This window comes from Maniola hyperantus, chromosome 17 (assembly GCF_902806685.2).
Source record: "Maniola hyperantus chromosome 17, iAphHyp1.2, whole genome shotgun sequence".
Taxonomy (NCBI): Eukaryota; Metazoa; Arthropoda; class Insecta; order Lepidoptera; family Nymphalidae; genus Maniola; species Maniola hyperantus.
The window spans coordinates 10,409,762-10,431,713 of record NC_048552.1 but is presented as its reverse complement, the minus strand read 5'-3'; the positions used below and the strand labels follow the sequence as shown (position 1 = coordinate 10,431,713).

General features: G+C 38.2%; 1 protein-coding gene across 1 annotated transcript in view; it reads left to right on the top strand.

Annotated features, from left to right (window-relative positions):
• sigmar (Tumor necrosis factor alpha-induced protein 8-like protein sigmar) overlaps window positions 1-21,952 on the top strand; it is a 40,689-nt gene that overhangs the window by 3,392 nt on the left and 15,345 nt on the right. The window contains exon 2 of the mRNA XM_034977452.2: window positions 19,786-19,851. Within this exon, the coding sequence (XP_034833343.1) occupies window positions 19,839-19,851 (13 nt within the window). The 5' untranslated portion in view covers window positions 19,786-19,838. The remainder of the gene's footprint in view (window positions 1-19,785; window positions 19,852-21,952) is intronic.

Below are 21,952 nucleotides of genomic sequence, written 5' to 3'. Positions count from 1 at the left end.
GTCCGAGTCTTCGTACCGTAAAAAGTTAACAAAATGAACATTATATTACGGTGTAGCAGGAACCTTCGACTTTCCTGTCCATTAAACATGAAAGTTCATGAAAACAAAGTTTGGTAGGTAGTAGGTATTAGGCACGTCTGCAAAATGTTTGTTTCGCAAATGCGACACGTGCGAAACGTGATCTTCGTTAAAGAGGCAATCACGCTCCCTTTTCGAAGTAAACAGAAACATCGAAGGTTCAAAGGTAGAGCCTTATAGCTTAAAGAACCAGTTTACACTATAGTTGCTGCCAAAGTTACCCCATTTTCAACCTCGACGCAAAAAGAGGGGCTATTTTAGGGTGGAGCGATTTGCATTTTTTAGGGTTCCGTACCCAAAGGGTAAAAAAACCGGGTCGAATCGGTCGGTCCTTTTTGGAAGTCGTTTAAAAACAGAATAAAATAAATATTTAAGGTGGCTCCCATACAAAAGCTAGCAGAATGACAGACAGACACACTTTCACATTTATAATATTAGTATGGATGGTAAATTGAATAAATTCAAATACAGTTAATTTCAATACTTTACTTCTGTTATACCATGAAATACAATTGTTATTTCATAAAGTAACTAAGTATTTACTCGTCGAAACTCTTTCAATATTTATTATTCCTGTAACAGATGTTCCCTTGTTGAGTTCCCTCACTCCTTCAAACTTCCACCCTTCTGTGTACATTTGGCTCAAATTGTTTCTGCGCGGAGATTATCCTTCAAAAAGTTTTATACTGCCCATAATGAGAATTTTATTAATATTAAGTAGGGCTTTTTATTTTTGGAGACAAAAGGTTTGTTTGGCGGTGTGGTCTATAATATATAGGTACCTACAGTTTTTCAATCTTTCTTAAATACAGTACGCGGCAGAAAGTAATGTACATCGGCCTTTAGAATGACATTTCGGCTTTGTAGAGCGTTGTCTATGTCACTCATACCTGACGTTTTGTCGGTCATAATGACAGGGACAACGCTCTACAAATCTGCTATCTCCTTCTAAATGTCGATGTACATTACTTTCTGCCGCGTACTGTACGTCCTTGATTGGTCCCAGCAAGGGTATTTTTTAAGTATATTTAAATCCTTTGGCAAGCTAATACTTTTTAGAGTTCCACATCCAAGGGACCGTATTACTAAGCCTCCGCTGTCCATCCGTCTGTCAGCGGGTTATATCTCGTGAACCGTAGTTGAAATTTTCACCTAATATATTATTGTATTTTTATTGCCGCTATAACCAATCATCATCATCAACCGATAGACGTCCACTGCTTGCTATAAACAATAACAACAAATAATAAAAATTTCATAACGACTGCCATGAAAATTTAAAAAGTATTATTTCTTGTATGATGGTACGGAACCTTTCGTGTGCTAGTCCAACTCGCACTTGACCGATTTTTATACATCAATATTGACCTTTGCAGTTCTGCACATTGGATCAGCAGTGTGGTGTTTGTTCTAAGGTCTACATTATTTTCTCTCTTCTCTTATAGAGGGAAGTCTATAATTGGGCTGAAGAATTGAAAAAAAACTAGGAATTAATTTTTTTAATACCTTTTAATGAACACTTTCTTTTTTTTCCATACTTCAATGATATACCTACTTAGGTAGAGGTACTAGCTGATCCTCGGCTTCGGCCTTTGCACGAGTGATATTTCTAAAAATCGTTTCTATAAGTGGGGTCTAAGTTATAGAGTGAACCTCCATACAAAATCACAAGCTTCTAAATTGAGCTTTACGTTGCTATTAAGGCCCAAGACACGGGTCTGCCCGCGAAATTAAAATTTAATTTGATTTTTCACAAATTGTAAACGAATGCGACAAAGTAGACTAATGGCATTCAAATTTCGCCCTAATTTGTGAGTAGCTCACGTCAAACTCATTATTTTGACTAATTTCTTAAACTGGACACTTTCAAGTAAAGATTTTTAAATAAGCCTGTGAAGATGATACTGCTATGGGCTCAATTTGAATGTCGTAAGCCTACTTTGTCGTATTAGTTTACAGACGAGACCGGTCAGGCAGACCGTGTCTTCTTTTGACCTTCTGCCCCCAGTAGGTAAGTATATAAGCATACATGTAGGCATGATAATACGAAGGATTCTTGGGAATGTGGAAAATGAATGGAGGCCCGAACGTCGAGGGTAGGAGTTATGAGTAAGTATGCTTAACTTTACAACTAAGCATTCCGAGGCGCTTGTTCGATCTTATATTGTCCTCCGAGGTAAATCGAAATATGGACCCTCATCCTATAATCATAATCATTATCATTTATTTATTTATTTGCATAGATTGAGGTAGGTACAATAGATGTTATGTTTCTGGGTATAGTAGCTACAATCTGCCATGGAGTGGCATGCAAAATAACTTATTATTTTAATTTTACACTTTTAAATTCAAGTATTTGTATTAACAAAAACAAAATCCAATTAACCTAAGAATAATAAAATTCATCAATTAAATTACCTATACTTAAATAATTACCTAAAGCAATTTAAAAAATTTCAAACTCCTCTACTATTCTATGAAATCTATGGAAAAATGAAAAATGTGTGGAAAAATGCAACAATGACACAAATATCGATGTATCTACTGTCAGATCGACACGTCGCATATCGTAGACGTCCACTGCTAGACATAGGTCTCTTGTGGGGACTTCCACTCCACACGCCACGGTTTTGGGCCGCCTGAAGCTAACAGCTCCCTCCGACTCGTTTCATGTCATCCGTCCACCTAGTGGAGGTTCTACCTACCAATGCTGCGCTTTCCGTTGCGACTTGCGAGGTCCTTATTCTAACACTGGAACCCTAACCACTTCTCTTACCTACGAATCTCCTCATTCCCGAGTGACACTATTACTTATTTATTTGGACGAAGAACGATTTATGATTAAGATTTATGATAGGTATTGCTTTTACAAAACCCTTCCATCCACATTGGTAAACAGATGTAAGTATGAGGCGCGTGTTCGATTATTCTGTTCATTCTACAGGAATGACAAATCGATATGCATCAATGGAAACGTTCGATGTTTGTTTTTCGATTTGTTGTTAGCATATCGATAGAACATCGGTAGCGGTACGCGCCACATATGGGTCTAATAAACTTCCATTCATAGGTCGCCTCCAGGCGCTTCCATTTTAGACGGCATCATCTCCACCAGACCGTTGATTCTATATTTCTTAGCTACCGCGGCGGATTTATAACCTTTTCAGACTTTTTTATACTTAGTATATCAGCCTGCGCATATTTTGTAAATGAAATTCTTATATAAGTCCCGCAAATTGCTAATACGCATGGCCGTCATTTTAGTGACGTCAGCACTAGACTGATGAAGTTTCGAGCTGATGGTATATTCTTATTTCGGCTGACATCAAGATGACGTCATTTCGTTGTTAATGAGACATGGTTCCAGCGCAATAGCAATTTGCAGGACTTATATTACGAATCCTCGTCTTTAACGTCTTGTTCAAGAAATAGTAAGCTACGTAGTAGTACTTCCAACTTCTTTGATAGTAAGTAATTCCAATTCTAAAAATATGACATTAATCGATTGACATTTGCGAATTATTATTCAAGTGCCCTTTTCAAACATCGAACATCGAACTCGGTGGCCATTGTTATAAAAATATCAAGAATACAAGATGTCTTCGCAGCCGGTAAGGCAGGTGTGGTGTGCAAACAGCTGTTCTTATTTCTTAAAGAGTTTATAGATATGCCAACTTTATCAGAGATTGTAGTCGCACGGCCGACTTTGGTTGTTTCCGTCCACAATGGTAACTAATATTTCGTAACTAACGTTGTGATAAGTGGGCCGTGAAAAGCTAGCAGACAGACAGACAGACACACTTTCGCATTTATCGCATAATGCATCGGCAGTTCCTCTGGTGCTGCAAATATTCATGAGCGCTAGTAATCACTTAACATCAGGTGACCCGCCTGCTCCTGGGTTGTAACGTGTTGGCACTGAGCATGTTGGTGCATCTGTAGGGGTTTTAAATTTAAATGTAACGGTCTTCGTCCCTACTGCAGAAAGGGAATAATGTGATAATATAACTATTGCATGATCCTCACATACAGGGTTTTTATTTACCTGCGAAATAGCTTGCGACTCCGTATTAAGGTCACTGGGCAAGGGTAAAAAGGTTTTCGTTTACTGAGGTTTCAAAAGAAATACGGAATTTCAAAAGAAATAGGTTATACCTACTTGATCGAAGAGAGGCCGTCTCTACTTCTCTCAAATGTAGAGCGATTTGTAATTCGAATCAATTGCTCATTACATTGATAAAATAGGTTAGGTATGCGTTGTTTTTAATAAAAATAAAAAATAAACTAGGTGCTCTACTTTTTTCTACTAATAGGCATACCAATTAACCTTGTTCCATTCCATATGGTAATAAACTCTAAAACATCAAAGAGATATCTTCCTAAAAGTAGACCTTTTATTTATGTAGATAGGACTAGATCCTATAGAATTAAACTTCTTCATCCTTTTAAAAAGAATATTGTTTCCTTGAACGAAATATCATAGGTACTGTCTATAGGTAGATACTAGATACCTATCTACGGTTAAGTAATTTTAGGAAAATGATTTCAAATGTGCTCTTGGGAAGGCCTATGTCCAGCAGTGGACGCAAACAGGCTGATTGATTGATTGATTTCATATACCAATCCGCACAACATGGCCAACGTGGTAGACTATGGCTAAAACCCTTCTCCCTCTGGGAGGAAACCCGTGGTCTGTAGTGAGCCGGCGATGGGTTGATCATGATGATGATGATGATGATCACTACCCCTATTATAAATGCAAAAGTGTGTTTGTTGGTTTGTCCTTCAATCACGTCGCAATGGAGCAACGGCTCGACGTGATTTTTTGCATGGGTATAGTTTAAGACCCGGAGGACATAGGACATAGGCTTTATCCCGGAAAATCAAAGAATTCCCACGGAATTTTTAAAACCTAAATCCACGCGTACGAATTCGCGGGCATCAGCTATAGTTTCATATAATACATAGGTAAGTAGATTTATGTTTGAGGAATAATTACTTTAAATTTATAGAGTGGGTAGATTTATATTAAAGCCAAGCCAAGGTAATCCAACAAAATGATAAATGGAAAAACTAAGCGAAATTAAAATTAAACATCCACTATTCTACGGTCTCTCGTTATAAGCACTAGAGAAGATTGGATTTCATTTTTAATATGTCGACATTTCAGCCGTTTTCGTCTACTTTAATATTTTATACTGACAGTTTTACTGCGGCGACGCCTGTGAAATATTTAAGAAGGACATCCGACAGTTTAGATCATTCTCGAAACCTGAAGAAATACAAGTCAATTTCCTTGTAACTTCTACAGTATAGCACGACAGGTTGGAATGGCAATCGGGGAGGGAACGCCCCGCACACCCGCACAGCCCCCGTGCTAACCTGTAGGGCGATTTTGTAAAACCTGCATCAATCATTATTACAATCTTAAATTATTGTGATTGGCTGAAGTTGTGCTATTCATGTTGCAACAATGCATTGTAGCCAATAGTAAGCGAGCGGTTTGTGATTGTGACACCGTAGTAGCTGTCATTCTAATGCAATCGAGCACCTGGCGCGGGCTAGAGCGGATGGCTGTCGCGGACTTAGGGCCGGTTGTTTCAAACCATTGGTCTCCGTAAGATACGTTCGTTAAAATTTAACAGACGTAGACGAACTTTAACATCTGTTAATTTAAGTGCGTTGCTTCAATGTACAAAAAACTGTTCGTCATTGTTATTTTGGTTGCGAAACTAACCCTAAAAATTAACTTACTTCTCCGTATCCTTTTTTTATTTCATTTTAAGTATATTAAATTATATACATAGTTATTAATATTGCTACTTCGCATTTTAAACACTTTTTCTTTCTTACAAATTATCTTTCATCTTCAAAAAAACTACCATTAAAAGCTTTGAATTAAATTGATTCCATTATAATTTGTAAATAAAATATTCCGTTTGTAAGAAGTATGAAGTTACGAACTGATTTGACGATCACCAATGGCGCCAGCACTGGTTAACGTAAACGTAACATTTTAACGAACGTTAGCGCTAATAGATGCTGAATCAACGCTTTTTCTTTACTTACGTTCGTTAGCGCCATATTTAAAGGTTACGTGTCCGTCAAAGTTTGTTGAAACAACCGGCCCTAAAGCTTTGCGAGTCGGTAATTGCGACCTCAGCGGCACGGGTGGTGCGCGCTGAGGTCTTATAAAATTAAGAGGATGTTTCAGGTTGATTTTCTCGTGTCTGGTCATGACCACCACATGGGACTTTAACATCATCCATCCTTCGACTTCCGAGCTATTATCCCCGACCCACCTATTGCCGCTGCATATGCGCCACCTGACTTTAGCGACCTACGACTCGTTTGATGTCGTCTGTCCACCTAGTGGGGAGTCTTTCAACGCTGCGCTTTTCGATGCGAGAGCACCATTCTAATTTCTAACACATTATGTACTTATGCCCGCCACTCCGCCGCACCGCGTGGATGTAGGTTTTTAAAAATCCCGAGGGAGCGTTTTGATTTTCCGACATAAAAAGAATCCATGAGCCCATGACCATCTCTAGGATGCAAACTAACTCTCGTCCAAATCGGTTTAACGGATGAGTTGTGAAAAAGTAACAGACAAACAGACAGACACACGTTGCTAATCTTAGTAAGAATTGTTGATCTCACGAATCACGATGTACTTATAGTATGTAGGTACGTAAATGCCAATTAATATAATATCCTCGTTAGCGGAACCAGCGTGGTTTAATAAAGGTAGCCGTAATATTATGAACACAATATTAGGCAAACAGTCTGTTGAGTCACATATCAACTGATAAATCCTACGTTGTACGTTATTAATATTAATAAATGTGGTTCGGAGTATTGAAATTAAGTAATTCGTTACGCAGTTTGTTTATTGATCATGTTTATTTAAATACGGAGCTTATTATATAGATTTTTCATACTTTATCATAACCCCTTTAAGGTTAGCCCGCTTCCATTTTAGATTTCATCATCACTTACCGCCAGGCGAGATTGCAGACAAGGGTTAGTTACCAAAGGACGCATGATGCAAGTCGTTAGTCGAATGAGCCCAAACTTGATAAAAAGTTCCAATTGGTCATCGATATACTTAAATTGGTCAAGCAAACAAAAGTTTTCACTGTTTAGGAACCAAATGAATCAGCGTCACCTCTTAGATAAGTACTAATGAACGACCCGTTTGAAATCCAGACGTCACTGAGGTTGCATTGGTGTTCAATAATCCTGTCCATATGAAGTAATATAAGTATTTAAGTCAATGCAATTGGTTAAAAAAATAAGATCCAAATCGCTTTTTAAACAGGGACATTTTTTTGCTTATTTTACAAGCAAAAGTTTATATATTAACGTAAGTACAGCCTAAAAATCTAGATTCAATCCAGTGACCACGGTGTCGGTCGCTAAGCCAAACATCGTCTTTACAAGGAAACCGGTATAATGATTCAAGAGAATGAATCATGCGCGGTCAATTCAACAATCACTCGCTGTGTATAATTGACGTTGGTATTTACGTAGGAAGACGATGTTTTTGTGCACGTAAATAATAAGTACAGCGCGACAAGGCTATCTTGGCGCGTGGCGAAAATCGGAACTAACGTTGTCGTCAAGTGTCCCCTTTGTCCTCGTTTGTATAATCTAAGCCTTTGTTCTCCAACAGCGCCCCCCTGTCAATGTCATTCAAGTGCCAAGAGAGCCTTGTCTCACTGTACCTATCTAGATGTATTAAAGAATCTGCTTTTTCTCCTCCTCAATTAGAAATTTTTATTTTCTTTGGACACAACCTAAGACTGAGTCGAATTTTCTGTCTCATGTAGTCTTTGAAGATAAGATTTTAGGCAAATGGTCTTTAACGGTTCAGCTGTGGTGCCTAGTGGTTAGGACGTCCGCCTTCTATTCGAGAGATCGGGAGTTCGATCCCCGCCACGCACCTCTAATTCGGAGCGTTTTAAGTAATCAAATATCACTTTCAAAATCGTGAGGAAACCTGCATACCTGAGAGTTCTCAAAGGTGTGTGAAGTCTGCCAATTCGCGCTTGGGCCGCGTGGTGGACTATGGCCAAACCAGTCTCATTCTGAGAGGAGACCCGTGCTCAGTAGTGAGCTGGCGATGGGTTGATCACGACGATGTTCTACTGGGCTTTAGCTTGCAAATATTCTGACTATTTCAAAGGTATAGTTCACGATGGTTGGTCAATTGAGTGTATAGTTCTCGGTAGTTAAATAGAACTTGCGTCTGACCTACGATGCAAGTGCGAGCTCGCGCAGGTATTGTTCCACGCGCTCGAGTACTGTGTACGAATGTAGCACTCACACTAATGCAGATAGCGAACGTAGGGTGTAGCGCGGCGCGCGGGCTGGTTTGTTCCGCTCCCTCGTGTCGCCCTCCACTGACGCCTAAAAATGCTATTGCGACGCGTCTTGCGGTTATAGCCTAGTAGTTATGACGTCTGTCTTCCAATCGGAGGTTGGGGGTTCGATCCCGGGCACGCACCTCTAACTTTTCGGAGTTATGTGCGTTTTTTAATAATTAAAATATCACTTGCTTTAACGGTGAAGGAAAACATCGTGAGGAAACCTGCATGCCTGAGAGTTCTCCATAATGTTCTCAAAGGTGTGTGAAATCTGCCGATCTGCACTTGGCCAGCGTGGTAGACTATAGCCAAAACCCTTGACACTCTGAGAGGAGACCCGTGCTCTGTAGTAAGCCGGCGATGGGTTGATCATGATGATAATGATGTTAGCACATTTTCAAATGAACATCTATCGTATGTACAACTGGTTTGTGGTGTTAAATTCCTGTGCGACATAAGAGCCAATTTGCCAAACCTCAATTAGACTGTATAATCAATTAACCGGTTCCATCGGCTGCATGCCGTTATGTTACAGTTGCCTTCATTTGATACTAATTGATGGAATTCGACATGTTACAACCTACGTAGGTACAACGCATGCAAAAGTTTAAAAGAATCTATGTATGTTGACTGACAGACTAATCTCTTAACGCACAGCTCAAACTACTGGACCTGTGTACTGGACGGATTGGCCTGAAATTTGGCATGCAGATAGTTATTATTAGCGTTACCGCCAAGACGAGCCAAACTAAATAATAGAATAGAATAGAATATGTTTTTATTCAAGTAGACTTTTTACAAGCGCTTTCGAATCGTCGGGTAGTTTTAATTTACCACTGGTTCGGAATGCCGTTCCTACCGAGAAGAACCAGCAAGAAACTCGGCGGTTGCTCTTTTTAATTTTAATTTTACAATTTACAATGTTATTATACCATACTATACAAGCCATTGCAGCCCCGTGCATTGCTGGAAAAAGGACGGGGCACTACGTACCTTTTCTCGAAGCGTTTCGTCGTATTTTTCAGTAGTCATAGCTTCGGTCTGGATGTCGCTAGAAAGCTGAAATTTTCAGGATAAGGTGTCCCCAGCAAACTTATTAAAAATATTAAGTATTCTATTTACACATAGATAAGTACAATATAATATAATTAGCCCCGCGCGACGCTTTGTCCAGACTAGATTCTAGGCGATTCTCGAATAATATTAGGTAGCCTGCAATCCTGCATGTATAGTGTAGGTTAGGTATACCGTCTGTGTTGCAGACATAATAAATTCAAAATCTAAAGTTAGCATCGATAAAACAGTTCGTCGGTAAGCTGGCTATAGTCACGACACAGAGGGTGGCCGACTTAATTAATACTGAGTTTACGAACATGTTGTCATAGCGATGGAAAAACCATGGCTCTCGCTAAAGGTTTGGACCACGACAGATGCAACGCGTGACGGCAGCGGTAACGAGTGAAGGCAATTGTCACGAAATATACTAAGTATCAAAGTAATGAAAAAATAATATTATGACCTCTACTAGATACCCTATTGGAACCTGATGAAAAAATAATACAAAATGGGTTATCTATGGGTATGGGTTAGGTAGGTCTTTTAAAATCAATTTTGGTGCGGTAGACATGCTTCGGTGTTCCCGTGACCCAGCCGCCAGCGCAGCGCAGGAGCGCCGTTGAGTTTTAGTGGGTATTCCGGTCGCCTGTCGGCTGGCGAGTCCCACATACCCTGCCCGTTCACGGGAGGGATGCGTAAATGCATTTCCCAACGATAATACTATATACTAACTAATACTAAACGATAATTTTGATTTCGTGATACACATGCACAATAGAACGTCACACTGAACGCACGAGTATGCGTGCCTAATGCGTACCCAATGTATGATTCAGGGAACTGTAGGTACTGTAAAGCAGTGTCGCATGCACATTGCATTGCAACTTCTAGGAGCTGCGTTGAAATGATGTATCCCTCACATTACACAGATTCCTCGCGTCGTCGTTTGTGTCTGCGTTTAAAGCCTGAACCTGAAACATACAATACGTGACGGAAAGTTGTCCAACGTAGTGTTAAAAGTAGGCAAGTCATTGTATTTACATGAAACTGTAAAATACTAATATTTACATGAAAACGTTCCGTGCGACGTCACGCGTTGGGTTTGTCCAAGCCCTAATTACTTGATGTACCTACCTCCTATAATGTACATGGTGGTACGAGAAAGTGGGAGTTCTTAGTAAGTGTGTGCATGTTTGTAGTGTGTACACAAGTATCGGCTGTAATAGCTTTTGCCAATCCCCAAAAAGTTGGAGAGGATTAATTTTTTAGGACATGATATATTTTTTATGTTGAAAAACACTGTGTTATAGGTATAGTCTGCGATAGCCGATAGTTTGAGATAGCAATGGCGGGAGGACACCTCGCGCACACGCGTCACCCGCGCTCGCCCGCACTGCGTTAGCGCGGGGGCTATGTGGGCCGATCCCTACCCAATTGCAATTTCAACCTGTCGCGACTCGCGTACTATAGGTAGTAGGTATCTACCTACTTACGTGCAGCTTGAAAATTAAAACTCTCGACTTAATTTCTTTGAAACTAACAAATAACTGTTTCCGTTTCCATTTTAAATCTCTCTTTTTTTCGTGAAAAGTCTTTGGAACTGCTCAGCTGATTTTAACGCAATTTTCGCAAGCAGATAGGGTTTATACAGGGAGAGATCTAGACTACCTTTTTCAAAAAGAACTTCTACGGGGTTACTACGGGGGTATACTTAAAACCTCCACCCCCCGGACGAAGTCGCAGACTCATAATATTGAAAGGTTTTAATAAAAACAAAATCAACAAAGAAATTCGTAGACACAAGTTCACTTCTAAACGACTATAATATCAGTCATAACGTCGCGTCGATTTATTGTACAATAGGTAAGTCTCACGGTTTTACTCGTCTCGAAAGTTTTGTGAAATTATATTTCGCGGTCTCATTCAATGCTATGCTATTAGGGTTCCGTACCTCGAAAGGAAAAAAGGGACCCTTATAGCATCACTTCCTTGTCTGTCTGTCTTTCAAGAAACCTATAGGGTACTTCCCGTTGACCTAGAATTATGAAATTTGGCAAAAGCACACGTTAAGGGAAAATCCGAAAACCCTGAATTTGTAGTTAGGTACATCACAAAAAAAAAATTTGTACATGAACAAATTTAATATTTTCAACTTTCAGAGTAAGATTACTATACAAAGTATCAGTGGTATCATAAATGAAAGGGTAGGTAGTGGGGTATCATATGAAAGGGCTTTACCTGTATATTCTAAAACATATTTTTATTTATTTTTACACATAAAAGTTTTTGATTTATCGTGCAAAATCTCGGAAAAATATGACTGTAGTACGGAACCCTCGGTGCGTGAGTCTGACACGCACTTGACCGATTTTTTATCATGAATCATGATATTAGGTTTGTACGCTTCCATTAGATAGTCTCGCAATGTTATAGAACTAATCATAATGATATCATTGGACATGTCATATTGTGTATCATGCTGAACTTCCGTTGATACGTAAGATTAGGAAGAGCTTACTTACGGTTTCCTTACAGCTTAGTCAGTTTTATAAACATTTCAGTACAGTTCGAAACGTTGGAGTATCACTACCCATATTATTATTTTAAAATGTGATTATGTGAAAGTGTGTTTGTTTACTGGTCTATTGGTTTGCACCTTAGCATAGATAAAAGTACTACTTCAATCATGTCGCAACGGAGTAACGGATTGGCGTGGATTTTTGCATGGATATACCTAGTTAAAGACCTAACACTGAGTGACATAGGCCGTAAAAAACAAATAGTTCCCACTGGATTTTAAAAATCTAAATCCACGCGGACGAAGTCCTGGACATCAAGTACCTAGGTACTTAATTAACAATCAGGTAGTTAACAATAACTTACTTTGCATATTATATACCTACATGTATTATACACCTACCTACCTTTATGTTAATGCCATAAAAACAGGAAAAGTTGATAAAACGAAAAAGTCGCAAAAAAGTGTGTGCACTGTGTTCCTTATCCAGAAAACTCTTACAGATATGTAATAAGATTTTATGGCGTAGTTTATTTGAGTCGAACTAACTGAAAAGAAAATCTCTACTGTATAATATAAGGCATAATAATTAAATACCACTTAAAAAAAACATCTAAAGTGACTTAACAAGTTTACTCGTCACAAAGTTGTTGAACAAGATTTTGCACTAATGCGAGTAGCGCGCTTTTACGCCTTTAATTCAGCTAGTAGCAACCTGAATGAATTAAGTGTAGGTATGATGAACATGATATCATTATTTTGTACCGTATGCTAATACCTTCTATTAAAGAGTAAGCAAAGGTGTCCTTTTTTAAAATAAATCCATACTGCAGATTACCATAATATCCGTTAACCGATTTTTACTTATAAGGGGTTCAGGGCCAGGGGATTGAACGGGCAGACGAATTAGTCAAAGCGCAGAATATATTGCATAAATCTACTTAAGATTAAGTAAACAAATACCAGACAAAACATGAAAAGCGGACACCGTTACCGACCACCACATCGGCGGAACTTTGAATAACTGATGGACCGTGAAAAGTTATATAGATAAAGAAAGATGGAATTCGATTACTTATATTAAAACTTGTACTTATCTTTTTGTAGTTTTTACACCACTGAGTGCAATGCTAATTATGTTTTGAATGAGTAAATATTTACTGAAGGCGATCGATAAGCAAGTGCATCTAAAGCTGAACCCAGTCAGCGGAACAGTGAGACAGCCAAGAAATTGAATATTCTCACGCACGTGCAAGTTGCAACTAATCATGTATTATTAAAACATTAATTAAACATACCTATCGATTACCGCTTGTAGGTTGTACCTAGTTAACTGTCGGCTGAAATCTATATTTATTAAAGGAACTGACTGAATGAGTGATCTATCAACTCGCAGCTCAAACTAGCTATTCGACGGATTGGGGCTGAAATTTGGCAATGACGTAGACATCCGCCAAGAAAGGATTTTCGAAAATTTAACCCCTAAGGGAGTAATATAGGGCTTTGAAATTTGTGTAGTCCAAGCGGAGGAAGTCGCGAGCATATAAGCTAGTAATTATAAGTATCTGTAATCTGTTGATAAGTTGCCTATTTAGCACCGTTTTGTCGAAAGCTGATTTTTTTACAAAATATATGTTTAGTGCAACTGCACTCAACTAGCCGGCGGCGGGAGGCGCGGGGTGCCCGCGCGACATTTGTCTTCGCGTCGAAAGAAGAATTCATTCGCGGTGCAACGGGCGAACACGTTATACATACAGTTTATAAGGTTAATTACGAATATACCAGTGCCTCTAATACAGTCTTTTCATAAACACACTACCAATATAAGAACGCGACGTTGCTAAAAAACTTATCAACAGTTATCAGATTTATTGATTATTATGATCTAGCACCTTTTGTATTTCTACACTAGCTTATTGCTGCGATTTCGTCCGCGTGGCTTATAAGAAGTTTAATCAATCCTGATTAACCTTAAATTTGAACCTTTAAAAATTCAAATATTATGATCAAATGTATTGAACAAGGCACCTGCGTTGCATCAGTGTATTTTTATCCTCTCTTAATGACTCATGGAGTTATAATCCCCGGCCGAAGGCGTTTATTCTCGGAACTGGTCAAACTGCAGTCACGAGATGCCTTATAAAATAAAGAACTGTAAAATATTTACGTTTTAATTTAATTACGGTATATTGAATGTGCATTATCATCCTATGATTCTAGTGTTTCAGAGCGCAGATTTAGAGGAGAGGTGCGAAAATTCCTAATTTTCATTGCAGACATTAATATGGCTAATTCTGTTGCACGTACACAATTTCTAAACAACTAATTTCATAGGTCTAAATCTAGTGCATTTGACACTAAAAAAATTAGCTCTTTATTAAAGCTTACTATTTCGCAGACGGATCTCTGAACACACTCGCAATATTTTTGAAAGAACTATGCAACGATTAATCCATACCATGGTTTCAATATTCGATAATCGTTAATATTCGTCCCCATTTTTCGTGTAGAGGATTACTTATTTTACCACTAAGTATATCGGCGTGATTAATATGTACCTATAGCTAATACCTATGTAGTTATACTTTATAGCCATGGCGATATAGTTATATAGACATCTCGAAACTATAAGGGTTCCTTGTTAACTACGGAACCCTGAAACTCAATTCCAATGCGGTTTAAATAATATATATCGCAGAATGAGCAATACTTTTTGCATGTTTGGAGTGCGTGTGTGAGGTAGGTGTAATATGGAATATGGATACGATTGAACAGGATCCTAAGTAATCGATTTCATGCAGTATCAACACACATTTTCTTCTGAGTGCAAAACATACATATATAGGTACTGATGCGTATACACACACCTTCGCAAAGGATAAACATTTTCACAATGCACTTTAGCTGTTTGCCTGTTTACAAAGCACTCCATCTGCCCAGACATATATCTACGGGTATGTAGGTACACTTGCTACATTTTATTCCTTCTGAGGGTTGATGCTAGATAATGGTTTTAAAGGTCACGTTTCATAAGAAAATAGACGTTATTAGAAAAAAAACTATATCAGTTCGATAAGAAAGCAAGTTAATAAAAACGTGTTAAATCTTAAAATAGTGTTGTGAACTAAAATCACATTACTATTAATCCATACTTAGTTACTTTTTATTAATATAAACGTGATTTTTTTCTGTCTGTTACATTTTTCAATAGAGATAGGCAATTGTTTATCCCGGAAAATCGAAGAGCTCTCACGGAATGCCTTGATTACAGCTTCTTGGCACGCAGAGTCGGCTACCGGAAATTTTATAAGAATCATAGTTTTATAGATTCTTATTTTCCTCAAGTCTAGGGCGGGCGGGAACATCTGAGTAGTCACTGAAATGTGATTTTTCATCGATAATTCATTACTTCATGGTTCAATATTTAATTATATAATCATACTAGCTTCACTTAAGTAGCTTTATAGAATAGTTTTATTTTCCCGTGACAAAATTATTCTTTACCTACCTAGGTAGGTACATAAATCTGTCAAGATATCTGAGATTTTCAGCTATAATGTATGTTTTAGTATGTATTATTTTAATCCATCCTTATTAAGTAACATCCTTTTTATTCTGTAATCGATGGTAACATCACTGAATTGGACTTTTTTTTTATAATTTGTGCTTCATTTTATTTTTATCGAGCTAGTTAGTATAGCCAGTGTATAAAAGATTGCAATATTGTGTTGAAAAAACTAAAAATAGTTCCCCTACACGTTCCTGCCTTTATATCCCGAGCATAAAAAGACTACTTATCTATGACGACCCTTATAATAAATTAGGCGGAAAACGACGTGCGTCTGCATTTTGTTGTAAGGCAAGAAACTATGGAAATTAGTCTTTATATTGAACATAATAAGGTTAAATTTCCCTGGTTAATGTATCCTCATGTCCACTTCACACAATAATTTGTATGTACGAGTAGGTAGGTAGGTACGTTCTTTGCGACAAAATAATGAACGTCTTAAAAACTAGCCGTGAGAGGAAGGCAGTTTTGAGCGGAACCTTTTCTTCAACAAACGATTATCTTCAGATAAGTGGTTGACCTGGCACTCGTAATTATCAACTTTACAGTTCTTAGTTTCAAGGGTTCCATGTTTTACTATAAAACCCTAAAAGGGAAGAAATGAAAATCGAAAAATGATCATTGCTCCTTTTTTTTAAAGAAAATATTACAATAAAACTAAAAGTAGCATTATCTAATTACTTTACAAATCATGCCCGCGTGAAATGATGCCAAGAATACTGGCCGCATTTCCGCGCAGGACAGCCAGACTGATCCGTTGCGCAAAGAATGAGCCAGCCCTTCTGTCACCAGATGAGGCTGAATCGCGTTGAGATGTCTCACTAAGACTCCATGGCCCCAGGGGCTCCACGGCAAACGGAACAAAAATGTAGCTCTCGATAAGAGAGGCATACTTGCGCCGCTTGCCGTTTTCAGCTGTTTCTGCTGCGGCTCCCGGTCTTGATGCTGTCTCCCTGATAATATACGGGGCCAATATGTCAACGCAAGTTGCGTCCCACATTAGCGCCCGTCCCCGTTCCCAGGGAACCAGTGTCAATCTATCAGGTCTCTTGCCATCATCCCGACTTCTGCCGATTCAATGAGCGAAGCAATGTGTATGGTGGCAAGAGCCCTTTTGATCGTATCGTCAAGAGAGCCATGCCTAAACAGCCTCTCTGATCTCCTTTGGGAAGAGAGTCCGTGGATTCCAAATTGCTACTTGCTATATTTAGCCGAGATCTATGTGCATTTGTATTGGTCACACAAACCGCGTTACTGCGATGTCTAGAGTAGGGTTCTAGAGGAGTAAAGTAGTTAAGACTCCTGTACCTATAATAACTGCAACAGTCAAATGGCTCTATAAAGACGGTTACAAGAGTCAAGAGGCAGTCAAGTGCTCGTATTTCCTGATTAGGAGACCGCTAATTGACCTTTAGTGAACATTAGACTCGTTTATATTGCTTATGGCGCTATTAAAGTGTTGTTTAAGATCATTATTATGATAATAGTTATATGTTATATTTACCTACACTAATTTTAATATGTATTGTGAAGATGTTACAATTTTAACACCTTGCTGGCACAATATCTCGAGCTTTTATTCAGGTTTCATTTTATTTCATTTGTTTCTAGTTTTGCAAATTAGATATTATTCTTCAGAATATAGTGGTAACGGAAATACACACTCTGTAAAAATTTCAACTCACTCTACGGTTCATGAGATACAGCCTGCTAACAGATAGGCAGACAGCGGAGGCTTAGTAATAGGGTCCCGTAACGAAACTCCCGTTGGCACCCTTTAAATAAGTAAATCAATAAAAACATTTCTTATTCAATTAAACTTTTACAAGTACCTACTTTTGAATCGTCAAATGCATCTACCACTGGTTCGGAATGCCTTTATTACCGAGAAGGACCAGCAAGAAATTCGGCGGTTGCTCTTTTCAAAGTTTTGGTAAGCAATATTATGCCATAAAAGTAATTGCAGTCCCGCGCATTGCTGGAACGAGCTGCAGGTCAAATCCACGCTCTTTTATCATTTACATAATCTTCGATTGTAGATTTTTTTAAACTTGTATAAAGGCAAGTCCAAAGTAGATTGCGGAATTTTGTTATAAAAGGAAACCCATTCCGGATTCCTACAAATGACTTTTGGACTTTCCTGAGGCGGAGCGTAGGTGACGCAAGCTTATTAGGGTTTCTAGTTAGCCCATTTTGTACCGAATCCTAATAACGGGTGCGAAAGTATGCAATAAATGCATAAAGGCGACATCAGGCTATTTCCTCGTATAATATAACACCTATTTATACCCTTTTATCTACGTTCGCCCGGATGCGGTAAAAAGAGGAGATCCTTACGCCACATGTGTGAACGCATTCACACTTCCCAGCATCAAAGCGGGTCACAGTCCATAGAGATATGCTATAAATAGTTTTTCAGTGCAGCTTATTAGCACGAAATCCTTACAAAGCATAGAGCTGGCAGTTTTATCCTGCTATTGTGTTACAAAACGGTAAAATAGGAAAGTAGATTTGAATACTAATTCAGACTTAAAGTAACTTGAGTAAAAAGTCTTTCCATTTTCTAATGACGAAAACTCTGGGGGCAGCCGCATGAAAATATTGAAGTTTCTTAGGAAGAGTTACCAGATTGGATTGGATTATGGATACCAATTTACTTACTAAGTTGTGCCGGAATTATGGGCTTTGTTGTAGTGTATTTAACTACTCGTATCTCCTAGTTAGTCCTCATAGTGAAAATATTTGTTACCAAACAATAATTTTAGCTAGTTCAAACTTGCAATTTAAATATATTACAAATTAGGTAAAAATAAAAAAAATCGGTAAGTGCGAGTCGGACTCGCACACGAAGGATTCCGTTCCACCGTACAAGAAATAACGCTTTTTATTTTCTTTTTCTTTTTATGGCGGCCATTTTGTAATTTTTATTAGTAGCGGCAATTAAAATTAAAACATACACATTCTGTGAAAATTTCAACTCTACCTATTACGGTTCTTGTGATGTGCCCTCTGACAGATAGACAGCGGAGGCTCAGTAACAGGGTTTCGTTGGCACCCTTCGGGCGGAACTCTAAAGAGCCCGTTATACGTCACAATGCGGATATCCCTTATATTTTCCAAGATTCAGTCAAGCCTGAGGGTGTTGGTTAGTAAAATCGAAACCATGTAAGTACCTAAGTGCGGCTTAAGGCGTAGTTTCATATTAAATCATACGCATTATAGATACAACGTTACGGAGCCTTAGACACTTTGTTGTTTTCAACTTGTAGCGATTTGAATAACGTCTTCCTCGATTATTTATGACTAGCTGATCCCCGCGGCTTTGCCAGCGTAGATTTAGGTTTTTAAAGATCCCGTATAGTCACTCAGGAATAATGTAGCTGTCTACTGGTGAAAGAATTTTTAAAATCGGTTCAGTAGTTCCAAAGATTACCCCCTACAAACAAACTTAACGACATTACCTCTTTATATAATAGTATAGATGTTTTAAGATTTGATTACCGGTGGCTAGCTTAACTTGAATATATTCGAAACTGTGTCTGGCTGTCTGCTAGCTTTTCACGGCTCATACGTTTAACCGATTTTTACAAAAATTTTGGTACACAGATAGCTTGTGTCCCAGTGAAAGCCTTTGCTTTTTATCCCGGAAAATCTAAGAGTTCCCACAGGATTTTTAAAAACCTAAATACACACGGATGAAGTCGTGGGCATCTGCATGCATTTAGTACTTAATATGCCTTTGCGAAAGTGAATCATTCTGTCTATTACCTTTTCAGTACATTTGTAGAGATAGCTTACATCCCTTAGGCTCCTTTTTATTCCTGAAAAGCGAATTTAATCAAACAAAAAATTCCCACCGGATTTTTAAAAAGACCTAAAGCCACATGGGCGAAGTCGCGGACATCATATAGTATAGTATTGAATAAAATAATGAATTTACCGGTATTCCTTAGAATCCCTATTCTATATTACATTCCTCCTAGTTCTTGCTTTCTTAGGTCATGTTAGAGGGATATTATATTTTGCATACTGACCCAAAATCATATTTTTTTTTCTACTAACATTAATTAGGATATTTTATTTTATATATCTTAGCATTTTACTAACATGTTTAATTTTAAATTTCTTGAATTATTTTATTTTACTTGTTTATTATTTTTCTTTTGTTTTATTTTGTTCATTTCTTTTGTTTGCAGGCGCTGCTCATTAGGCCAGTTGTTTTAGCGACGAGTTTTGTTTAATTTTCTTCATGGTAGCCACTTGTAAGTTTTTTTCGTTAATTTTTTATTTTATTTTATTTTTATTAAGTTGGTAAGTATATTGATTTTTCCCCAAGCAGGTAACATTGTTATATTTTTATTTTTTATAGTTTATGTTAAAAAATTACTAAAAACATTATAAATGCCAAAGTGTGTCTGTCTAGTCTATCTGCTAGACTTTCACGCCCCATCCATTCAACCGATTTTGACGAAATTTGGTACAGAGATAGCTTGCATCCCGAGAAAGGACATAGGCTAGTTTTTATCCCGGAAAATCAAAAAGTTCCTACGGGATTTTTGAAAACCTAAATCCACGCGGACGAAGTCGTCGCACCGTCTAGTATGGAATAAGAGAGAAGTGTAATTTTAAATTAGGAGAGATTAGGTTAACATCGTGATGGGACAACTCTAATTGCAATTAAACTCAGTCAGTTATGAAAAATGTAGTTGAAAACAAACTAGGTAGTCATAAAGCAACGTTGTATGACCATTTAGGTAGGTATTTGGTATTTAACCTCTTTTACGATGTTCGTGAAAAACAAGTGGCACGTTTTCGTCGCTTTTTATCATCCATGAAAGGAGAAGCAATTTCGAAGCCATGTTTTGGCGAGGCGCTACGAAAAAAGGCCGGCATTGAGTTATTAGTTATTAGTTTCTTAAAACTAACTAAGTAACTATAGTTCCTATTAGAATACAACATGGAGTACATGGAGAATACAACAAACCAACAAATTCCTGAAAGCACTTGAATTGCACTGAAAGCATCTTTTGGGTACTGCAAATGTCCATGGGCGGCGGTATTCACTTAGTTAGCTATTTAACAAGGGCTAAAACAAACATTTTTTTTATTAGACTCACACTTTTCAAATTCAGGAATCTTGAAAATTATTAGCATGCCTCTATATTATAGCGGTAATAGGTACCTATTAGCATATTATTATAATATACTAGCTTATGCTCGCGACTTCGTCCGCGTGGACTACACAAATTTCAAACCCCTATTTCACCCCCTTAGGGGTTGAATATTCCAAAATCCTTTCTTAGCGGACGCCTACGTCATAATAGCTATCTGCATGCCAAATTTCAGCCCGATCCGTCCCGTAGTTTGAGCTGTGCGTTGATAGATCAGTCAGTCAGTCAGTCAGCCAGTCAGTCAGTCAGTCAGTCAGTCAGTCACCTTTTCCTTTTATATATTTAGATTCTGTGCTATTAGTAATAACCACAGGGTGGCCTTCCAACATCAATGGTAATTACTGATGCTAAATTGTTTCCTTACTGCTCTTATGGTTTATTTTAAAAATGGCTATGACAGACAGACGGACAGAACGACGTACGAGACGTACGAGGTGAACGGGACTTTATGGGAAAAGAGTACCTTGTCAAAGAGGCATATAAAATCTATTCTCTTACTCTAACTTGGTACCTAGTAATAATACGTTTATGTTCTAAATACGTAATCATGTAGGTACAGTGGCTACCGGGAAGTCGCTAAGTCACGGTATCACGGTATCACGCCAAGTCATAAGTAAAGTAAAGCTGAAGCGTCAAGGACGGGCGCACCTACCCACGCCTTGACCGGCGGAAATCGGGACACGACTTGAGGTGGAACTGTCGACAAGTGTACCTACTATACCTATTAGGTTCTTCTATACTAATGTATGTATCTAATAGTCTATCAATCCGCACTTGGCCAGCGTGGGTGACTATGGCCCAACCCTCCTCTAAAACAATGATGAATAGTACAAAGTAACATGGGTATAGTCATCGAATAAAACTTCTAGGTAGGTAAGTCATCAAAGACATTAACAGACCGAAGTCCATCAAATTCCCTACAATCGAGTGACTATAGATAATAACGAGTGAATACAAAGTAACACGGGAATGATTATCTCGTAAAATCTCTATAATTAAAACATCAAAGACGTCATCTAGTCCAAAGAAGTCGTCAAATTCTCCAAAGAAACAAGTTCTAAAAGTAGGAAGCGAAAAAACATGTTTTATGAATCTCGGTTATGGGAAAGTGTTAAGACCGTGGGACATCAGTCATCACCTGCGCTTAAGATTGGAAACTTGATATTGTTTTATACACATATTTTGAAAGTCA